The sequence below is a fragment of the Falco naumanni genome, chromosome 3 (genome assembly GCF_017639655.2).
Source record: "Falco naumanni isolate bFalNau1 chromosome 3, bFalNau1.pat, whole genome shotgun sequence".
In the NCBI taxonomy this organism is placed as follows: Eukaryota; Metazoa; Chordata; class Aves; order Falconiformes; family Falconidae; genus Falco; species Falco naumanni.
In genome coordinates, this window is record NC_054056.1 from 102,424,908 (window position 1) to 102,447,232 (window position 22,325).

At 42.4% G+C, this 22,325-nt stretch overlaps 1 protein-coding gene across 2 annotated transcripts in view; it reads left to right on the forward strand.

Moving 5' to 3' along the window:
* DEPTOR (DEP domain containing MTOR interacting protein) overlaps window positions 1-22,325 on the forward strand; it is a 76,246-nt gene that overhangs the window by 50,337 nt on the left and 3,584 nt on the right. For both annotated transcript variants that reach the window (XM_040585571.1, XM_040585570.1), the window contains 4 exons: window positions 478-663; window positions 1,616-1,750; window positions 4,872-4,942; window positions 5,608-5,712. In XM_040585571.1, the coding sequence (XP_040441505.1) occupies window positions 478-663; window positions 1,616-1,750; window positions 4,872-4,942; window positions 5,608-5,712 (497 nt within the window). The remainder of the gene's footprint in view (window positions 1-477; window positions 664-1,615; window positions 1,751-4,871; window positions 4,943-5,607; window positions 5,713-22,325) is intronic.

Sequence of the window (22,325 nt, forward strand, 5' to 3'; positions counted from 1 at the left end):
CCCTGTAGCTCCGGACAAGGTAGTCAGAGCTCCAAGGGGCTGCCCTAAACTGATGAATTAACAAAAAGAAAATTGTTCTAAGGAGCTAAGTCTGGTCTATAGTGACCAGCAGCAGCAAACGGTGTGCAGAGGAACCATGCGTGGAGATGGACCACTATGCAACCTGTCACAGAAAGATGAAGTACTCCCATTTCCACTTGACAATAAGAAGTGCTTGTCATTAGTCAAAGTAGTGTAAAAGATTCCTGCCAGCAATGGCCACTAAATTTCCTACTCTTGTTATCAATGCTATAAAAGCCTGTATATTGAAGCCACCTGTATGAAGCTGATGACCTTTCTCCTTTTTCTGAGCCTGCAGAGGGGCAGAGCGCCGAGTGTTGCTTCCTTACAGCGAGGCACGCAGGGAACACATAGCAGATCGGTATGCTCTGATTTCAGTCTACCAGGCATAGACTTTTTATCCATTTCTTTTTCTAGTGTCCAACAAGCACCATTTTATGGACAACAACCTGCTCTACCAATGCAGAATGAATTTCCGCCGCCGGCGGCGATTAATGGAGCTCCTCACTGAGAAATCCCGCTTGATGCCAGAAAGCCACGACAGCCCGTTTTGCCTGCGCAAGCAGAACCATGACAACAGAAAACACACCAGTTTTCTCTCAGGTGACTCATCAACTATACTGCTGTCTGTAGGGCAACTCCATGGGATATTAAAAAATCCTTTTTGGACAAGGGTTTCAGTGACTGAAAAGAAAGCAGGGCTGGGTATTATGTGTCCCTGTTCATAGGGGTTTTCCATTCACTCAATTTACCAGATCTTTAGCTCCCTGGGGTGTTTTTGTATCTCCATGAGTAGCATTTCAGATGCTGATCAAAATTCGGTGTCAACGAACAAACAGAACTGGTTAAAATCCACCAAGCCCAAAGTAATTCGTCATACATTCTATGTGGAGTTTTCAAGAAGAGTAAAAGTGAGGGGAAGATGTCCTGCAGAGTTAGCTGTACAGCAGCATCTGGTAAGAATAAATGCAAAGTAAAAGGAAAACTAGAAAAACTTATTTCCCTACATTGAAAAGCCTCCTGGAAGACACTGAATGGGAGCAGTTCAGCCATTGTGTTAGTTACAGTATTGTATTCATGCAGGAGAGCCCATAGCAGCCTGCCAGTACCTAAGGGGGGCTGCAAGAAAGCCGGAGAGGGACTTTTACAAGGGCACATAGTGGTAGGACAAGGGGGAATGACTTTAAAATGAAAGAGGGTAGATTTAGATCAGATATTTGGAAGAAATTCTTTACTGTGAGGTTGGTGCAGCGCATTCCCCAGAGAAGCTGTGGATGCCCCATCCCTGGAAGTGTTCAAGGCCAGGCTGGATGGGGCTTTGAGCAGCCTGGTCTGGTGGAAGGTGTCCCTGCCCATGGCAGGGGGATTGGAACTAGATGATCTTTAAGGTCCCTTCCAACCCAAACCATTCTATGATTCTATGTAGAACACACTAACCCCTTCCCAGTGTTGTCAGTGAAAACATGGTTTATTGCTGCTGTTTTAAAGAAACCATGGAAACTAGTTTAATAATTGATACCGGTTCTCTTTCTCTCTGTATATTCTCTATTTGTAGTGAGTCCCACCAAGGAGATAAAGATTGTGTCGGCAGTACGGAGGAGCAGCATGAGTAGCTGTGGCAGCAGCGGGTACTTCAGCAGTAGCCCCACACTCAGCAGCAGTCCTCCTGTGCTCTGCAACCCCAAATCCGGTGAGCACCAGCATCCCTTACAATGCACAGGAGCCAGGGTGCAGACATCGCTTTGGGGAGAAGGCCATGTGAAGAATGCCTAGCATCGTGTCTTAGGTTTATCTTTTCAAGGATACATAAAAAATTGACAGTGTCACAGGTTTTGTAGGTCAGAGGGGACTCATCTTCTAGCCTGAAGTCCTGCTGAACACAAGCCAGACGTCTGCCTCCAGTAATCTCTGCATCAAGCCCATAATTGTGGTTTGAGCTGCAGTTTATCTCTTAGGAGGACATGCAGTCAAAGGCCCAGATTTGCCTCTTCATAGCCAGGCTCTCAACCGATTCAAATCTCCTCCTAGAGACATTCCTTTGGTGAAAGTCAGAGGAGAGTTTAACTATCCAGTGGCCACTTGAGTTGCTATGAAATAACACAACTCCGAAAACAGCAGCCTCTGAAAAAAAGAGGCAGCATTGCTTCAGCCTGTCAGGGACCATTTCGACATTTTTATTTGTTTAGGTCTTACACCAGTCTGTTTAGGAAGGTAAAAGAAGCGTTGAAGCTTATTTTCCTTTTGAAAGGATTTCCTACCCCACGCCAGAAGGTTAAACACACCCATTCTTCCACAGTTCAAAATTGTTTCTTACTGTACATCTGGGAAGGGGGAACCAGACCAGGATAGGTATTGTTTCAGCCTCTCTGTTTCCCTCAGAAACAGCTCTGAATTTCAAAGTAGAGTCCCTGCTGCCCTTTGTGCTCCTTACTATTTCAAATTTACCTGGTCTCTGCCAGTGGTGTGGGGAAGTGTTGTGCAATGGGGGAAAGCTTCAGTGGATATGTGTAAGCTTTGCTTTTGAAGGGATGCTGAAATCTGAAGTGATTACTCAAGTGCTACATGAATCCCCTTCAAAACATTGACAATTTACTCCGGAGATGAGCGAGCTAAAGTGTGTGTCGTTCCTGCAGTGCAGAGTGGCCATCAGAATGAGAGGCATAGTTGTGAGGATATTTTCTTCCTCTCTCCTTTTAGTGCATTTCCTTCTCTCTCCTTAGGCTCTGTTGGGAATTCAGTATGAAGCTCTAAATTAAAATAATTTGAGGGACTCTGTAGGATTGCACACCTAGAAGCCATAACCACCTACACCAGACCTGCTTCCCAGCTCAGGGCAATGCTCGCAGAGCTGGTGGCTGTTGCATCTTTGGAGTACCTTGCTGCTGGGCATTCAGCACCACTTACCAATGTGTACCCTATATGTGCACCAATAAGTACCCTATATGCAACGAGTTTACCCCTATGTAAAGAGTGCCACAGTGTCATGCTTTGGCAGAATATCTCTCAGGTATACTTCCCAGAAATGCTCTGATAGGTTTTATATGGGGAGCTCTTTGGCCCCAGTACATCATTAATTACATCCTGGAAAACTTTCTGGGACAGATAAAATAGCATTCATGCACTGTCGGTGAACATGTGTGTTATCTGAAGTATGCTGACTATTCCATTCCTTTATGGTTCTGATTATATATGAAGTGTCAACCCAGGAGTAGTGAGAACAAGTTTATTTTAATGCAGCTGATTACACAACACTGGAAGAAAAAGGAGAGGCTGATGTTGCCCTTGCGTAAATTCTTTTATTTGTTAAAATAAATTCTCCCTTAGGACTAGTTTTCAAATTCTGAATAGCTTTAACAGACTCATACTTGAAAGGAGACAGCAACGGGCTTATAAACAAACATATTTTTAAGAATTATACAATTACCAGCAATGTAGGGTAATTTCTCCCATAGCACAAGTACAGATCCACATGTTATCTCGCTTAGGTTAACATAAGGCTGTCAGATGTAAATGTTACAGAGGAATTCTTACTCCTCTGCTGGACTGTAAAGTGATTTTTTTCACAGTTTCCTGCTATCCAGACCAGGAGTATGTTGCTGAACTGCATGCTAATAAACACAAGGCAGAGGTATATTTATTGTCAGGTAAGATCTCTTGTAGGCAAACACTTGAAAAAAAAACCCAGGTCACGACCTGACCAGTCATGTAGAAAAACAATCATCAAACAAAAATAGATTTCTGGAGGTATAATGAAGGGAGGCATGCAAAGATGTCCTGTGTGGATGATTTACCTGATTCTGACTTGTCCAATGAGCAAAATCATTCAGGTTTTTTACATTGACCAGGCATGCTCTGCAAAATGTAATGCTGGCTAAATTGCAGTTTGTCAAAATCCATGGGAAGCTTAAAAATATAGTATTGTTTTGTATGGTAGGATTCTCTCTACTCCCATGAATGCCATTAAGAAAGTCAAGACTGTCTTCAAATACCATCTGTGGGAAATTTTATCTTCCACCTGTGACTGGAAAGGCAGACATTATCAAAATTATTTATTGCTAAACGAAAAGCAGCTATAATTTTAAAGGTGAAGTAGGAAAATATGGTGAATGACATACATCTTTATGTCGTCCTCCATCTTGTGAAGTGTTTATAGACAGATAAAAAATGGTACAGAGAATGATACTGACTTGATTTGGCAGAACTTTAAATTTACTTTGTTCAGAGGAAAATTACCCCATTACATAGCAAGACAGTGGGGAATCACCTGCATTTCATTTCCTTTCATGTAAAACCCCAGCCAGCTAGAGGTTACCTAGGCTGTCCCTGGATAAGATGGAGTTAGATGCCTGTGCCTAAAACTGCAGAAATCTCTTGGGATAATTCCTGACCCAACCAGGACTTTCTTGTTACTTAATTCTGTGATTCAAACCCGACTCACAAAATAGCAGAGGGCACCAAACATGCACAGAGCGAGTCAGGAAGAAAAGCTGCTCCATGCCAGGAAGCTCAATCACTTGTTTTAACACTGGACACGGGAACAGCCACTTCTGATGTTTGTGATAGCGTTTAGTGGATCTTGATTGCAGATAAAAAATGCCCTGATTTTCCAAAGATCTTATCATTTGTTCTCAGGGTTATTCTGCAGTCTTTTCCTTGGCTCTGTGACTACTTTCAAGCAAGTCTGCAAGAACTGAGATCGTGTAATGGAAGTGGGACCAAAAAAGATGTTGTATCCCAATGCTGTATCTTATTTATTAAGAGAAATTGCAGAGGAATGTTGGTATTGAGTATCTATTTATGTACCTCCACAGTATTAAAGAGACCCGTGACTGCTGATGAGCTCTTGATGCCTGGAGCCCCATATGTAAGAAAAACTTTTACGGTATGTCTCCAGTATTTTTCTTTATTTTCTGCATGTTGTATGCATAAGGTAATCCAAACAGACATTTTCTGATGGGATAATTAGAGCTTATTTGCATTTGGTAAGGTTTGTACTTTAAAATCCCAAAGTCCATTATCAGTGTTTCCACACATTTCAGGTCTGATGCTGTGCTTGTTTATCCTGTCTTTATGCCAATGTCATGCTGCTGACTTAAATGGCGTGTAAAATTACATAAAGCAAATAACATTTGTATTATACAAACTCATCTAGTCTTTGTGCTCCTGGTAATATTTGCTTTACAGGAGTGGATTACCTGCCCAAAGTGAAGTATCTACTTATGTCTTTCTAAACTGTGATGGGACAGAAATTTTGATTCTTACTCACTATTAGAGAAAGCCTGTCTGTAAAGGCATTTTTTAACCTAGTCATTGGAAGTACTGATTTTTACAGTCTCCTAGTTCCACAAAAAAGTTCATTAAGAGCAAGAGGAATCATTTGGATAGAGCTTTTCCCATGAGTGATACAGCAGCCTGTACATAACATCCCTTCCTACGTGTTTGAAATATAGAGATGTTGAAATTGTTGTCTTGAGCCATTTAGATGTTACCCCCTTGAATTTCACGGAGCTGCCTGATGGTGATCATGTCCTTCTTTTCTCTTTCCAGATCGTTGGTGATGCGGTGGGCTGGGGCTTTGTGGTGCGGGGCAGCAAGCCCTGCCACATCCAGGCTGTGGACCCCAGCGGGCCGGCAGCTGCCGCTGGGATGAAGGTGGGTTTTCAAAATGGGATGATTTACTGGGGGTATTTGTGCTGCTCAGTGAAGGTCTTGGTCTGCCTGGACTTGGGGAGGGAGAGGTGCTTTTGTTTCCATGATTGAGTCAGTTTCAGGCATTTATGCACAGTGTCTTTCACGCCCTCCTGTTTCTTTCCTTCCATCCTTGAGGTTCTTCAAGTCCCTTTTCCACATGAAACTCATTCATCCTTTCCGTTTTTTTGAGTTTGGGGGTTTTTTTGGTTGGTTAGCTGGTTTTGGTGGTGTTTTGTGGGGTTTTTTTTTTGGTTTTTTAAACGCACCTTTTCCCAACACTGCACAGTTTTATCTTCCGTCTTTACTTTGCCATTGATGTGGTTGGTGGTGTGCAGCTTCGGGACTTTGCCTATATAGAAAGAGACAAAGTCAGACATACCTATTGAAAGTGAAGCAAGCATAACCCATTCACTGTAAAGCAGTTAAGATTCAAGACATTTTGGAAAGAAGAATGTGTGATACTTTCATATTTCATTAAGAGCTGAAATAGTTTCTTACATGATTTAAGAATAAATAAATACAAATTCCATGTGAAGGCTTTTGTAGTCAGTGCAGAGCCCATTGACTTACCTGCGTGTTTGGATCACATCCTGCATGCATCTGTGAATTAATCACTGCCTTGCACAGTGGGAAAAATGAAAGGAAAGCATTACGCCAAGTACAGATAAAAGCAAGAAAGGGAAACTAGCTGCTGCATCTGCTCCGATGTCCAGGCTGGGCCAGACCCAAAGATTAAATTATCATTTTATGTCACATTTTACTGTATGGTGGCAATACAGATGAAAGTTTCAGATGTATTCCACATGCAGTCCAGTTTGCCGTGAATTTTGTCCTACCTTCTAATTCATCTCCCTTTGCCATCACACTAACCCCAGCAGCCCCTCGCCTGTATATTCACACCCACCAAGCTGGAGGCAACACGTGCTGCCATGATTCCCGGGATGCGCATCCCACCCATCGCACAATGCCAGACCTGCCATGGCACTCTCCTTAGGAAATGCGCTGCAGGGGTTTCTCCTCTCTGGCTGCTGGGCTTTTTTTGTAAATGAAACTTGCAAGGACGTACTGTCTTTGAACATTTACTTTTTTGAGCACGTCAGGCAAAACCCTTGGGAGGGGGAATGGCAGCTGCAGAGCCTGTCGGCGCATGCAGCACCCTGACGCATCCTGCTGGCAAACAGCTTGATTCCTGAGGGAGCTGGGATTTTTGATACGTTTTATACAATACCTAAATATAGTATACAGTTGCAATTTTTTTGTATGGGGAATATACTTTTCAAATCGTAATCCTGCCTAAAATTTAAACGTCTTTAAATTTTAAAGGAATTAATTTATTCATGTATATGTTCTAGATCCTGAACTTGGGAGTTTAGTTCTTTACAGCATCTTTTACTCTCTGAATATAGCAGCTAGCAATAAAGTAGATTTATTCTGAAACCTGACTTGTAAAAATAACACTGTGGTGTCATATGTGTAATCTAAGAGATTTCACTTCTGCACTCAGCAGCTTAGAGCTGAATATAGTGGGGCTTTGGTTTGTTTTTACTTCTGGTTTCATGCTGGCAGCCCTGTGACCGCACACTAAAATGTTTCAGTTAAGTTAGGTTCTTTCATATTTCACCTCTGAAACTGGTTTTATGTACCAAATTATGTCCTTGTATCTTCCATTCGTGCTCTCCATGCATTCATGTACTCTGATGGGCCGAATCCTTCAAGATATAAGAATGTAAAATAGTCCGTTGTCCTGAGGGGAGCAAACAATTATTTTAAAGCTGGGATATATTGCCTTGAATTTGCACAAAGGACAGGTCTGATTATTTTCAAAGGTGCTGTCTTTATATAAAATCACTTTTCAGAGCAGAACTGCACGTGAAACTTAATAGCTGTATATTAGATCAGTCCCTGTTTAGACACAAAAATTGGTGCCCCATTTTCAGAAATGCTGAATACCCTTAGCCCCTGGTGAAGAAATGCCAGTTTTCTTTGAAAATAAGGGGTTTTTTTTGTTGAGGTGTTCCCATGGCAATAGATATGTAAATTCTAGTGCAGTATTTGAAATTTTTAAGAATCTATGTCACTTAATCCATCTGTTTACAGAACTCTTCAATCTGGCAAATTTAAAGGAATCTCATGACAAGCTTTAGATGACAGCTTCTTGAAAAAAAACCTTCTCCTGTGTGGAAGCTGCAGGAGGGGCACTTTGAAAATAGACTATTGGGCACGGTAACTTCTGGTGGGCTGGTGCAAGGAGCTTTTGTCTGCCAGCGTTGCTTTGTGCGCTACACCAAAGAAGCGCTGACAAGGAAAGTTGGCTATGATGAAAAGGGCAAGAATTTGAAGAAGAGCCAAGACTTGGCATTGCAGTTTGTAGAAAAGTTCTTGGCGGTAGCAGCAGGGCTTTTCCTCCTAAGGAGATGCATCCAGTGTAATCATTTTTGGAAATGTCTTTATTTGTAAAGCTCATGATTTTGCACTTACCTCTCTTGGAGAGCACTATATTCCTGTCTCTGCATTACACTGGGCGAATTGTTGAGAGAGGACTGCCGCCCACAATCTCATTGTAGGACCTCAGTTTGTGCACTTAAAATTCTCCCATGTATTATATAAAGCAGTAAACGTTATGGGCTCAACCTACCTGTAGGACTTTGTGGTGGCTTGCTTTCAGTTTGACCTTGGCTGGGCTGCTGAGCTGCTCCAAAGTGCTGTGAACTGGGAGCCTGAGTAGGCATCTCAGTGACCTTGGGATGGAGCTCTGAGCGCAGGCAGTAGCGGTGTGGTGGGCACGGCGCTGGTTGGCTGGGATGCAGGGGTCTCTGTCACACACATCCACCTCTGCATGGCTGCACTTGCTGTCTCCTTGTGCCTGACATCCTCTTCTAGGGCAATTGTCAGACAATTTAATTCTGAGAAAATCCCTTCTAGCGTGGTCTGCTGAAGAGGTATGAGAGGGTGTTAAGTTTTTTGGCTTTAAGTCTCGTTACCTCTTCTGGGGCTGGTAAATAGGGTTACCATTTACAGTATGAGGTTTCAAGTATGAAGGTGAGCAAATAATTTAATAAATATCTTGTCAATTAGTTTTACTGAAGTATTTTTAGACCTGGTTTGTTGAAGTGCGGCTGCCTGTGACAGTGTTGTGAAGAGCGTGGTTGCTGTGAGCGCGTTAATGAGTGGGAGCTGGAGGCGACGCGGGGCTGTGAAAGGAGTCAGTGTTGCGATGCGTACTTCTAAGTTATTTGCAGCTCTGTTTTGCTGTCTGCTGTCATCAGTAGTAGAAGACAGGAACAACAGGATTTTGAAGTTCCCAGGTTGCTTTAATATTCAGTACTGACTGGCTGCAAAATTCAGGTCTCTGCAGATGACGTATTGCCAGTTGTCAGGAAAAATATTTTTCCCTTTTTTCAGTGTTTTATTCTGTAAGTTGATTTCTGGTTCTGAGGTACAAAGACTCTTCGAAAAGTTACACAACTTGACTTAAAACTGGTGACTTATATTACGTACCACACGATGTTATTTAATGTGATGTCGCTGCAACAGAGTGTGAAAAAATGAGCAGACCTATCTTAGTGTGAGGCTTGTGAAAGAGACAAATTAATCACCCATTTTGCTGATACTCGTTCTTCCCTTTGGCTGGGGAAATCAGTTCCCAGCTCTAAACTTTGAGGAATGGTAAAGAATATCTGGTTCCTTAAACTGATTTTGAGCAAATTACTTCTTATAGGTGTTAAACCTAAGGTCCTTGTATTGTACAAATTGTCAATGGCCACTCAAGCTTTTCTGTCCAATTCTAGTTCTTCATTATTTCCCTAAGTAGCAGGGAGCTTGGGGGCCCATGTATGGTCACTGGTACCAACACCACCTGTTTTGAGCTCTGCTTGGGGATTATGGTATACAGCCAGGACTATTTCATAGAATCATAGAGTCGTTCAGGTTGTAAAAGACCTTTAAGATCATCGAGTCCAGCCATTAACCTCACACTGCTTATAGGTTCAGCATGGTTCTGCTCTCCTCCTGATCTTTAGAAGCTGGCACAGGGTGGAGGTCAGCCTCATAAATTTTCTGCCTGTGCCATCGTCTTCTGCATTCGCATATGATTATATCAGGTCCAGGTTCTCAAATGGTTTCACTAGCAGGATAAGAGCCAAATCTCAAGTGTAACTGAGTAGCCACTGTCTCATGGAGCAGATCGAGGTCATCAGACTCAGTTTCCCTGCAGTCACAGGAACATAGGTACTATCTGATAAATCCAGAGGATCCAAGTACTGCCACAATCATAAAGTGTTACAGGCTTGTAACATAAAGGATTAAAAGATACTCACTATAAGGTGCCAACTGGGGGGAAAACCAACCCAAAACCATGTGATGTCAGAGGAATTGACAGTGCTTTCAATTCCTGCAATAGGAAGAAATTTGAACTGTGAGATTCTCAGGAGGTTGAACGTACCCCATGCTGCAGAGAAACACAAACCCTATTCCATGGTCCTTGTCAATCTGACCTCAAACCTGGTGACGGCTCAACAGTTGGACAAGCAAGATAAACCAGTCAAAAAATCTTTAGAAAACAAAACCAAAAAAAATCAAAATAATAATAAAAAATTACTCCCTCAGTAGAAAATATCCCATTTGTGGCTGTGGCCAATCTCCAGTGCTTTACAGGACAGTGGGAAAAGTAGAGAAGCTTGGACATCATAAGTGAGGAACCTCTTCGTAACTCCTAAAGGCAGCCTAGTGGGAGCTTGAAGGCTGGTATTTATATTGTGTAAATGAGGCACAACAAACTTCCTTCTATTTAACCCTACTCCATGAGGCTCAGGAAAGGGAAGAAACCTCAGTGTTTGGTGCTGGGTCTGACCCTTTAAAGCACTGGGGAGATACTCCAGTGCTAACTGAAGGTATCCAAAAGCTACTTTCACTATCTCATGTAACTGAGCTTTAAATGAGATGATGGAGTAGGTTTGGATAAATATTTATACTGTGCACTAGCATATGGTGTTGTTCAAGCAGATGCAATTCAGTCGTAGAATTCTTATCTTATACCAACATGTTACTGATTGTAGAAAAGCGTAAATTACACAAGCTGCCATCTGTTTTCAATTACCGCATGAAAATACTGAGGCAGGTTGGTATTTTCCTTTAGCTGTGCTATCAGCTCACTGCTGAATTTGATAATTACATTAGAGTGAATTCAGAATGAATGCATTTGGTAATGTGAACACTCAAAAAAAGTTGCTGACAAACTGCTTTCATAGCTTGTCCATAAATAGAGAAGCAGCAGAGCTAAACGCGTATAGCACTACGTGCAATGAATGCCACTACTGTAGGGCTTGAATATAAATGTATATGTTTCAAACATGACTCTGTAAGCACCTCATTTTCTGATAGTATTTAATTATAAGCTATGACATAAAGGTCCATTCTCCTTCATAGAAATGTGGAAGCTGCATTCAATCAGCTGTGACTAGAGAAATCTAATTTTAAGAAATCAGATTTGTTATTTTACTGTAAGATCAACGCTGATTTTGCAAAACCAAAGAAAATTCAAACAAATTTTAGCTCTGTCTTTCACTTTATGCAGCTGTAACCAGAACCTCAGATTTTGTGTGCCATTATCCATCTCAGAGATTGGAGAGCTGAGCCGGGTAGCCATTAGCCTTGAACATCCTGTACATCATGCTCAAGAAGAGTGGTTAGGACATGTTAGGAGCATAGTAAGAACATAATGGTCAATAGTTTGGATGCTGTTTTTTCCCCATTTGATATTTAGTAGAAATCTTTGTCAAATACTCTAAAGAAAAATTTAGTAAGGCAGCTGTGTTAGTAGCATGATTCCACAGAAGTTGGAAGAGATTAAATATTTGTGAATGTGGAAATACGCAACTCTGCCATCAACATCAGAAGTGGATTAGTGGTTAGTTGTCCTTGACAACTGTTTAACAGCATGTATAGCAGTCACTGGACTTTCCTGAACGACACATGAATCTGTGCCTGGGTGTTCCTGCTCTGTGTCTGCCTTCTCTTTTTGGTCTGTGATCATCATTTGCTCAAGGAGTTTGCTGGTAAGCTGTGGTGATGCCTTTCCCAAAGTTTCCATTTCCATTGGATGTTTTTAATTAACCTCAATTATTAGTTCCAAATTTTTTTTGAGTGAGTCCTGTCACCACTTTTCAATAAGTTGGATCTACCCTAAACACCTGTGACTCTAACTGTACTGGGATTATTGCCATCAAAATTATCACGATGACTTGTGACACGTCATAGTGACCATTGAGTACTGGTCAGCAAACTGTATTGCACCCATCTCCTCTTGTCTGAGAGTTTTCTGAATTTAGCCCTTTTACCAAAGTAGGGGCTTCTCTTGCTGAAGGAAAATGTGATTTTGTAAGCTGCATTGTGTGTTGCTGCCAGAACTTTGTCTGATTGCCGGAAGGAGACAAGGTTTGTCAAATCTCTCCTTTGCTTTCAATTACAGAATACTACGAGTCCAACAGCAGAGTCTTGAAGTCCTTGATCATCCTTTGCATTAGCACAGTGTCTTTAGGTTGACTGAAATTATCCAGTGTTTTCTCAGCAGTCCCCTTTCTCTGCATCACTGGGAATCCCAGTGCAGCATTGGAGGAGCTGCTAGTCAGTCTCTGTTCTGCCCCTTTGCTGTACCAGCGACTCAGGCTGTTGTATCCCCTTCTGTGGTGGAAGCCCTCTCACTGTTGGACCTCTCTGAGTGTCAGGAGACTGTCTTAGAGACCCTGGACCACTGGCCTGCTGGTTGGACACAGACAATTTGGATTTGGATTCTCTTCTTTACCCTGTCACAAACCCTTTGTGCAACTACACCGACTGTTTTCCTACCAGCGTACATAGCTATTCTTTTAAGGTAGTTTGGGTTTAAACAGATGGAAAATGCTAACAAATCTGACATGCTATCAAACATAAGCAAAATGTTTGATGAGTAGATCCATTTTGGTACCAGTACAAATGAAAAAGCCTTTAGGTTTGCTAAAGTTTCCCTGTGTTCCATGGGGCTGTGGTTCACAGTCTTGGTTTCCCAGTCTCAGGGCAATACGTGCATCCGAGTTTACAGACTGGACCTGCAGACTCCCGAGCAGCAATGTTCCACTGACGTGGGCTCTAATGAGTTTCAAACTTCAGTTTGGATGACTCTTCTCTTTCTAAGCCATCCTCCTCCCATCCTGACAGGAAATTTGTGTCTGTATTAACTCTGAACACTTTCGTTGTGGCATACCACCCCGCCATCCCTGTGCAGGTTGTGACTGTTCCAGGGATAGAGACTTTATATTTCCAGTGCTACCTTATTTCAGTCTCTGCTAATCTTTACCAAAATTCTCCTCTGTTTTACTCTGTTTTCCACTAATAAAACATTAAACTCTTAAGTATGACATTCTAGTTCTTTCAAAGCTATGATGAAGCTGTTGTTTTCAGAGATGTCAGAATTTCATCCTACATTCCTGCTTTTTTTTTTTATTATTATTTTGTATCTCCATTTTTCTGCTTGTTTCCTTGGTTTGCCTTGCTTCTTTCCCCACAGCATTGTTTAAGGATCCCTTTGTTTTGAGGATGTCTCTTCTGGGGCCGCAGTACTTCTGTTGAAGTTGTTTTGGATGGTCAAGTGAACCCCACCCTTGTGAAGACGCCTCTGGGTGCATGGTCACCACCATGTAGATGGGGTGTGGGACTGTGCTCGCTTCCATGGGCTGTGGGCTTCTGTTCTTCTGAGTCAGTGGACATAAAACCAATGGAAAAAAAGATGCCAGCTTTATGTTGGGCTCGAGACTAGCTGCGTGCTGTGACTATCAGCACTTGCTGTTCCATGATAAAGAAATCAAAACTCCATGTATAAAAAGACACCCTCCAGAGGCATAAGGGGCAAGATCCACCCCCATGCAGACAGGCAGCGTGGTGCTCCGGCACGACTCTTGCAGGAGGTAAACTGCAAACTGCGTGCCCAAAACAGGGAAAAATTATTATTATGGTTTTTAGTCCTATTTTTGAACTGCAGGATCCAAGTTGTTCACTATAGGGAAAGGAATTAAGGCAGTGGGAATTCCTCGGTGAAATATAAACGGAGTGGCTTTAGCTTTCTGAGTATAAATTTCACCTTTAACAGTGAATTTCTGTTTTCTTCCCCCTAAACTTATAGGACACAGGTTTAGCAAAGTTCTACTTGCTTATCCCAGACCTGAATTTTGGCCTGCAGAACAGTATTAGATTTCCAATAACTCTGTGTGACTTTTTCTAAAGACTCTTTTAACAGAGAGAGAGTTTTACTGGGCAATAAAATTACTTTTTTTTTTTTTTTTTTTACAACAACTGAAACCTAAGGCAAATACAGAAAGTTTCATAATAGCTCAGAGCTCTTTTTTCTGCATTCACAGCAGTGTAGTTGAGTTAGAATCAAACTTGTTTGTAGACCAATGACCTAAAATGCTCTTGGGCAACAAGAAACCTACTATACTGATGTCTGTTCATTGGCTCCTTCTCATCAATAGTTAATATAATTAATGGAAAAAAAATTGTCTGCAAGTTCATAATCGGTGGTCTGTGGATGTTTTAAATTTAATCACATTACTGTAATAAAAAATGCTTTTACATATTCTTTTCAAGTAAGTGTTTTTTTATGGCAGGATAACGCAGATATCTGAACACTCTGCATTTATGAAAGTGCTTTCTTGATTGTTTCCGGAGTCTTACAGCTGGAGCCATTCAGAACGAGAGAGAAAGCAGTCTTGGTTTCAGCTGCACTGTAAAACAGGGCTGTGTCTGTGTTTTGCTACAGCTTCCAAATTGCAGCATGGTCTGTAGCCCATTGAACGGCGAGATCTAGCACCAGCCAGAACAGCTGGGACCTTGCCCTCGCCTGAGCTTCCTTAGGCTACTGCTGGTCAGTCTTAGGTAGTCCAGGCTTTCTAAAGAGAGGACTGACAGCTGAAAAACTTGTCTGCAGAATGGCTGAAATCTTAAAGAGTATCCTAAGTGTCTATAAAAAAACCACCCATAAAATCAGACGTCAGTACAGCAAAATGCTGGCATTTTGAACCGCTTTTGCTCTCAATTGAGGGTGAAAAGCACTGTGTATTATTAGGTTTACTTGCAATATCCATTTTATTTGAAGCCTGGAAGGGGTCCTCAGGTGCTGTTGGATTTACAGCATTGTGGCTATCACAGCTCTCTGCCCTGAGTACTTCAGGGGTGATGCTGCTCGCCAGCTGTCTGTTTTACAGAACCCTTCCCTGCACTTCTCTGTGTCTTACTTCGTTGCTGCTTAGGACACTAGCTGGCTTCCTTTCATGATATAAGTGAACGATCCGGGAAACATGTTGCACTAAAGCCAAGGCTCTGTTTAGCTAGTCAAACACATGGAAAAACAATTGCACTTTTGTCTGTGCAAGCGGAGAGCAGCTGTTTGTCTCAAATGGTGCACACTGCTCCTGCTCATTGTAGCCTTGATACCGGAGGGTGCTGAGGGTGCCCTGTGGGGATCCAACTGCCCTTGGAACTCCCTTGGTTGGGCTGGTTTAGGGATTGTTTCACCTTTAGCCATTCCAGTTATTTTTTTTCAGAGCTGTTCTGTGGTAGGTATGGAATTGCAGTATGCAATAAAAACACTTATAAAGTTAAGCATGCAGTCACTGGTTTGCTTTCCTGATGTGGCCCAGCCCAGCTTGGCTTTATCTGTGGGTATTTCTCGCTGGGACTCAGATGAAGTCAGTCATTTTACACACCAATTCCCAATTAGGGCCGTGAGAAGCAGTGGCCTACATTTCCCTATTCCATATTTATAGAAGGTTTGCATTTCAGGGCATTAGGTCCTTATGTTATTACCCTCCAGGTATCTACAGATAGATTTGATTTACCTAATGTGAATAGTTCCCATTTGCTGTATCAGTGTTTGCCTGGCTGCTCGGTCTATCCGTTGGGGTTACTCTGCCGCCACGGAGCTGAGACTCACGTACGGAGCAAGAGCCACCCACCCCAAACCAAGAGCTGTTCTCGTGGGCTGCTGGCTCAGTGATTCCATCAGCAGAAAGGGAGGGATACAGACACTATCTAAACCAACAATGAGGCCCTTTGAGAATCTGTGACTTTTTATATTGTGTGACATTATATTATTGGATGTATTAATTTTTTTTATATTACGTAGGTTTTATATGATGTTGTTTAATTTCTGATTTTTTTTTTCAGTTGGAGACCGATGAGTTTGGAATACTCTAAAAAACCCCAGTCTTTTTTAAAAACAACAACAAAAAATGTATGTAATGAGTATGTGTAATGAAAACATGTAACGAACCCTTGCTCAGGCAAACCATCCCTACCAGACTTCAGCCACAGACCAAGATGGAGTGCCAGAATTATCCACTTACGTTTGTAATTCTGTAAATGGAGTTAGTTTCCTCTGCTATGCCTTGTACTGTGCTCTGCTGGTACCCGGTTTCTAGCCCACTGATGGAGCCGTGGGCCAGCTTAACACTGGTGTAAAGACTGAACAAGAAATGTGTTCCTCTAGAGAGAAAATCCTGTGTTTATGCAAGACCTGGATACTTGCCTACTCCCACACCACCCACTCTACAGCCAATTACACATTTGGTAGAGATATTTACTGAGCTGAACACACAGCTGCAATTTATTCTGTTTCATCCAGTAACCTCAGTTATGTAGAAAAGGACGTTGCATGATTTTTTAACCTTCCGGTGACGTGCAGTAGGTTTTGATTTGTAAGGTTCCAGCCTTGATTTACTAAACCTAGCAAGATTGCATGAATTCTTAAAAAAGAAGAAAAAAAAATTCTAACTGGAAACATAACTTTTTGGACCTCTGATTTTCATCTCTTTTCCTCATTCCACTGTGACAATATAAAGCGTAGCAGAGCGAGAGCAAATGCTTCAGTGCTGCCTGTGTTTACTTTTATTTAGAAGGTTGGTTTTGGGTCTTAGGCTTTTCTGTGGCAGCACGTTCAGCATCTCTGTGGCCTGAGCTCTTTGCTGAGCATGGGGATTCCTCTGCTTCATGGCTATGAGTTACCTATTAAAATAGAAGAGCCCCTGTGTCAGTATAAATGCAGATTGTGTGTGTGTGTACAAGAAGTTGAACTCTACGCCCTCTCTCCACTGTTGTTCCCTGCCTCACATTTCTCTGTGCTTGTTCCTTCTGCCCTAACATCCATCTTGCCATTGATTTCCCTGGGACTTTAAGTGATCTGAAAACTTAAGCTGCAGTTTAGTGACCTAAGTGTAAGCTGCTGCCAGAAAGGTTGATCCTATCTTTACTTCCTTTTCATCTACCTCTTTCCCTTTGCCTCCAACCAGATCCCTATCTATTGCCTCCTTCCTCCAACCATGTCAGGCACATCAGGGAATTTATTTTGCCTGGAGACACGTCCTTTCATTTATTTATTTTTGCTGGCACAAGATTAAAAGGGAGCGGTGCCTGGCTTTGGTGCATTGTTCCCCAGAGCCAGTGCAAAGGGACAGGAGCAATTCTTGGGAGTGCAGGCACCAAGTCCGGCTACGAGCCCTTCTCCCCTTTGGAACTGGTTTGATACCCGGATCCACAAAGTCCTTGGCAATTCAGGCCGAGGGTATCCCTTTCTGCTGGCAAAAAAGGTGGTGGAGTCCTAGGTCAGGTTACTGATCCAGCTTTTAATAAACAAAACTTTGCCCCCCATATTTCTTTTAAAAGTCAGATTAGCTCTTTACACCCTAAGGAGATGGAAACCTCACTCTCTGGCATTGTCACTAAAGATTTTGCATACAAACCCATGTTGTGGTGTGTGAGGTAGAAGATGCTGATGTGGTAATTAGCTTGGAAGGTTTACTCAAGAGATCTAACAACTGGCAGGGCAAACCTGTGGGTTTACGCACTTGTAAATAGCTCCTTTTTCAATGGTAACTGCGATAAAAAGTAGAAAGGGTGTAATTTTTTATTCGTGTGTGACAAAATAACAGACATAGATGGGAGTGTTTACTTTCACTCATTTCTTAACTACTTCATATTTCATATTTAAATTACATTTTAAAAATGATGCCTTGGTTTCCATCTGTTTACTTGAGAGCACAGTGGTGCTCGGGAGGCGAGAGTGGGAGTAGCAGTTCCCAGCATCCCTAGAGGAGCAAGGAGAATGTGAGGGGGAGAAATCCCACGGGACGGATACCTTGTCCTTTAAAACGGTGGAAGCTTGGATGTCCCCTTCCTCCTTGCTGAAGGCTGGAAAGCTGTGTTTCAGATGTTACACCCTTGTAGCACCTAAGCCTTCCACAAATTTTTCTGAAATCTGTCAGCAAGATAAGAAAAGCCAAAGCAGATATATCTCCTTTTTAAGTGATGGTAAAGAATAATTTATCTTTTTTTTTGCTTCAGTTTTACTTCTCGGTTGCAAGAGTTCAGTAACCTTCACAGGTGAGAGCTGTGGCCGTACCACAGGAATCAGCCAGTGAGTCTTCTATCTTAGAAGTGGCCCAGAGTTTTAAAAAGTATCTACAAGGTGTGAAGAGCTTGATTTCTCGGGTATTCTGCTTAAGGCATCTCCAGGTCACTGACAATTGCTGAATGTTAATCCTTCAGCCCCAGTTTGCATGGGTGCTTGTAAGGAAGGGTTCTTACTGGCAGACTGTCCTGATATTTAATAGAAATCAGGATCTGGCAGATCTGTCATGCAGATTACACGTAGAAAACAGATGATTTTGCTAGCTGAACGTGAAGAACCTTTCCTCTGGAAGATCTCAGTGCATTTCAGAATACCATAATGAAACAATTATAAGCTTGAGCTACTCGACCAGCTGATCCTGTCCCTGAAGGTTTAGTAGGACATGAAAAAAAGCATTTACTTATACTTATTGAGGGTCTCTAACAGAAATATAAGCAGGCTCTTTCTGTAATGGATTTAATTTTAATTTTCATTAGCAAGAAGAAAAGCAAAACCACTAACACTAGACTATTCTTTTCTTTTTGAAATAGTTATGTTGTCAATTCTGGTATCAATTTTATTCTGTAAAATTGTCAAAATACACTTTTCTTTAGACAGCTCTGAAAGAAGTTATACTTAGAAGCTTTTATTTTAGTTCTTAGGAAAATTGCTGAAGAACTTTCCAGGGTTGAAAATAACTCCTACATTTGCCTATATTCATCATTCCTATTGGATGCTAGTAAATTTTTAAAAAAAAGACCAAAGAGAAACCGGAACATTTTTCCATGTATTTTGGGAATGGCTTGCCTTAAAGTAAAAATTATCTGTGTAACACATCTGGCATCACATCAGATGGTAAGAAGAAGTAACAGTCAAAGGAGCATGTCCTAAACTATCTGATAACTCTATGAGTGTGCGTACAAACTAGGAACAGAGCAAAGGGTTAAATCCAGTCTGTCCCCTGGTGGATGACTGAGCCAGCCCTGATTTGCACACAGCTTTCCCAACAACTGCCTGTTTCTGTGCAATGCGCTAATGACTTTTGAAGTACCTCGGTTTCAAAGGGATCTGCTCTGCAGCAGGATATGGCCCTGGTTTGAGCTGCCAGCTGCTAGAAATCTGTTTCAGCTCTGTGCAGAGTCCAGGGGTGGAATCCTGGCTGCTCCAGAGTGGAAGATTAGCGCAAGGCTGGATTTCACTCTCTCTCTCCAGCATTTTTTAAGATTTCCCTTCAGGCAGTTGCCACATGTACAATAATAATCGCACCTTCAGTGCAAATGAATTGGTGGCAATGTTTTCAGCATCTCTTTACACTATTAACACCTGATGCCAGAGCAGCTATCAGTGTCAAACAGCCGGTGAAAACCTTGCCGTTTGCTTGGCCTTGGTGCTGCCGGAGGAGAAAACTCAAGAATGCCGGTAGAGACTTTGTGCTTTGCAGTCTTAGATGCTGAATTACTGCCCAGATAATTGGGTAAAATATCAGTGCTGCTGAAACCCAGTATTTTTTCCCACCATCTGTAATGTGTCATTGCATAATCTAGCTTTGTATTCAAGAATGTTAAGCCCAGGTTGTATTTGGTAGCATTGATTTCTTTGGTACCTACTTGATCTGTATTTGTCATAGTGTTTATACTCTCTTTCTTAAAGAGATGTTAGCCAAAAGATAAAAGCAGAGTGGATTCCAGACACTGATCCTGAAGTGTAACTTACACTGAAGTGTAAACGATAAATCCGTTGAGTATTAGAGCCTTAACCCACAGCTGCCGAGGTGGGACGCACACGTCTGCCGCTGTGGAGAAGGGCAGCCCCCCCATGCCGCCTCCTCTATGCCTGCGTGTGCATTTGCGTTTCTCTTCATCCCAAGCTTTTTAAAAACTTTTATGTCAAATTAAAATGACTGTGTAATCATGGTCGTGTCCTACTGTTCTGAGATACATTATCTTTTGACTCTGTGCGGCTGTTACTTGCTTCACAACCGGTGATGAATGGTTGTGCATGCTGCATCTGTAAATTGAAACGCTTCTTTAAAGCTGTCCCAAAGAACATTGCAGTCATTGCTTCAGCCAAGTTCTGTGGTGGCAATTTCCAGCTCTTCATGATCTTTCACAGCATCCTTCTCAAAAGTGTGCCTCGAAAAAGAAAGGAAATTTTTAAAGGTTTGTATATAAAAATACATTAAATTGAAAAAAGTCCAGCAGGCAAGGCCTGGTTCCACTGTGACTAAAGCCTACAGTGCAAACGCGTCTGAATATCCAAGGATCTAGGCTAACTGCTTATCCTCAAGCAATATTCCTGTAGCATTCATCAATATTAAGGTTATCCTGAGGCAGAATGCTAAGTAAGAATTAGTGACAGGTATGCAATGCTTTTATTCAGTAGTTGGCTTGAAGGTAGTTGTGCAGTTCCACACTGGTGCCTGCAGCCTGGGTCTGACATCCCTCGGGAGCATCCCGCAGTCATCCTCAGCTCCCGATCAGTGCTGGCTCAGCTGCCCAGCCCCCGTGCAGGCAGCCCCCTGCGAGGGAGCAGGGCTTTGGTTTGCCCAGGGGGCAGTTCTCCTGGCAGGAAGATCGAGGGGTGTGGATGTACATCTCCAGGGCAGCTTGGCAAGGCCAAGTAGGGGCAGGCAGCCAAAGCTTGCCGTGGTGGGAAGAGCGATAACCAGGGAGGGGGAGGGAAGGGTTGTACAGCTCCAAGTACAGCACAATCCTGATTTTGGCCATTAAATGTTTTTGTAACTAATTATAATTCCTCTTCCCGCCATCTTCAGTTTGCTGATAAGTGGCGTGACACATCTTTGCTAACTCCTGTGAGTGGTAGGTTACCAGATCCTTTCTGTTCAAATGTAAGCCCAAAGCTGAACTTTTCCTTTTCCTGGGAACACCTGGATTTGGTTAAACCTTCTGTATGTGCCAGTGGAAACCTGCAGAAAGACAGCGGTGCCTTTTCTGCTATCCTGACTTCTGTGGGCTGCTGCCAAGGTGGGGAATTGAAATACTTAACAATAAATGTTTATTACTGTAGCATTTAAGTATTTGAAATTAATTAAGGGAGTCTTTTAATTTCAGTGTTACTTTATTTAAGTGTTATTGTTTCTGTGGTTTTTAGATCACCGCATCCTGACCAAAAAAATGGTCGGAATTTATTCTGGTCTTTGTCATTTCTTGGTCTGAGGGGTAAAAACGGACGCTTATCTCCTGTCAGATTCCTTGGAGAGCTATGAGGAAATGAGCAATAAAAGGCTCTTTGAGTCTTTTTTAACTTTAGTTTATTATCTATTATAGTTACTGATGTGTGGAAACCAACAGAGAAGTTTTATGTGTTTGCAGTTACAAAGCCCTTAACAGCTGTAGCTACAAGCTGAGCACCTACAGCTTTTTAAAATGTGTTTTTATAAATGTAACGTTAAATCATCATGATTTTGTAAACCAGTCTCCTTAAGAAAATTTCTTGAGATAATAATATGTGGGTAGATATACTCATTCGGAGGTGATTTGTGGGTACTCACTCACTCTCACTTGTTTACTAACTCCACCAAGAGAGCAAGGCACGATGTGGGCTTTTGTGGGGCAGGACTGATGATGGCGAAAACGCGCCAGGGAGCACTGCGTCTCATTCCCCCTGGCTGGGTGCAGTGCTGGGTGGAGAACCAGGGCGGGGAGAAGAAAACTGGGTGAGTCAAGGGCGCTCAGCGTACCAAAGGGCTCAGAACCCTGCAAAACTCTCTCCCCCAGTGAGAACTGGAGGGCGCAGCAAATGGCTCCGCATTTCTTTATCCCAGAGGGAGCCAGATCTGGTATTCGCAGAGACTCATCCCCTGGGGGCACTGGCCAAGCGATGGCCGATGGCTGTGGAGAGGGCTTTCTGCCCCCAGGGTGACTGGCTCTTTATTATCATCTCCTGTTCCTCATGGGTCTTTTCATGCAATTTTAGGACAGAAGTATGCTTTTCTGTGCATTGTCCTGCTCTCTGTATTCCTCTTCTCATCTGGCTTGGGTGGACTTTCTGCATCTAATCCTGTCCACTGGAAATGGTGAAACCAATAAGCCCTTTGGATCAAGTGCAAAGGGCAGCACGAAGGGGACTGTTCTCAGCCTGTACGCATTGCTGATTAATAATACCGCCATGGGCATACATTAAAAAAAAAAACCCCAACCAA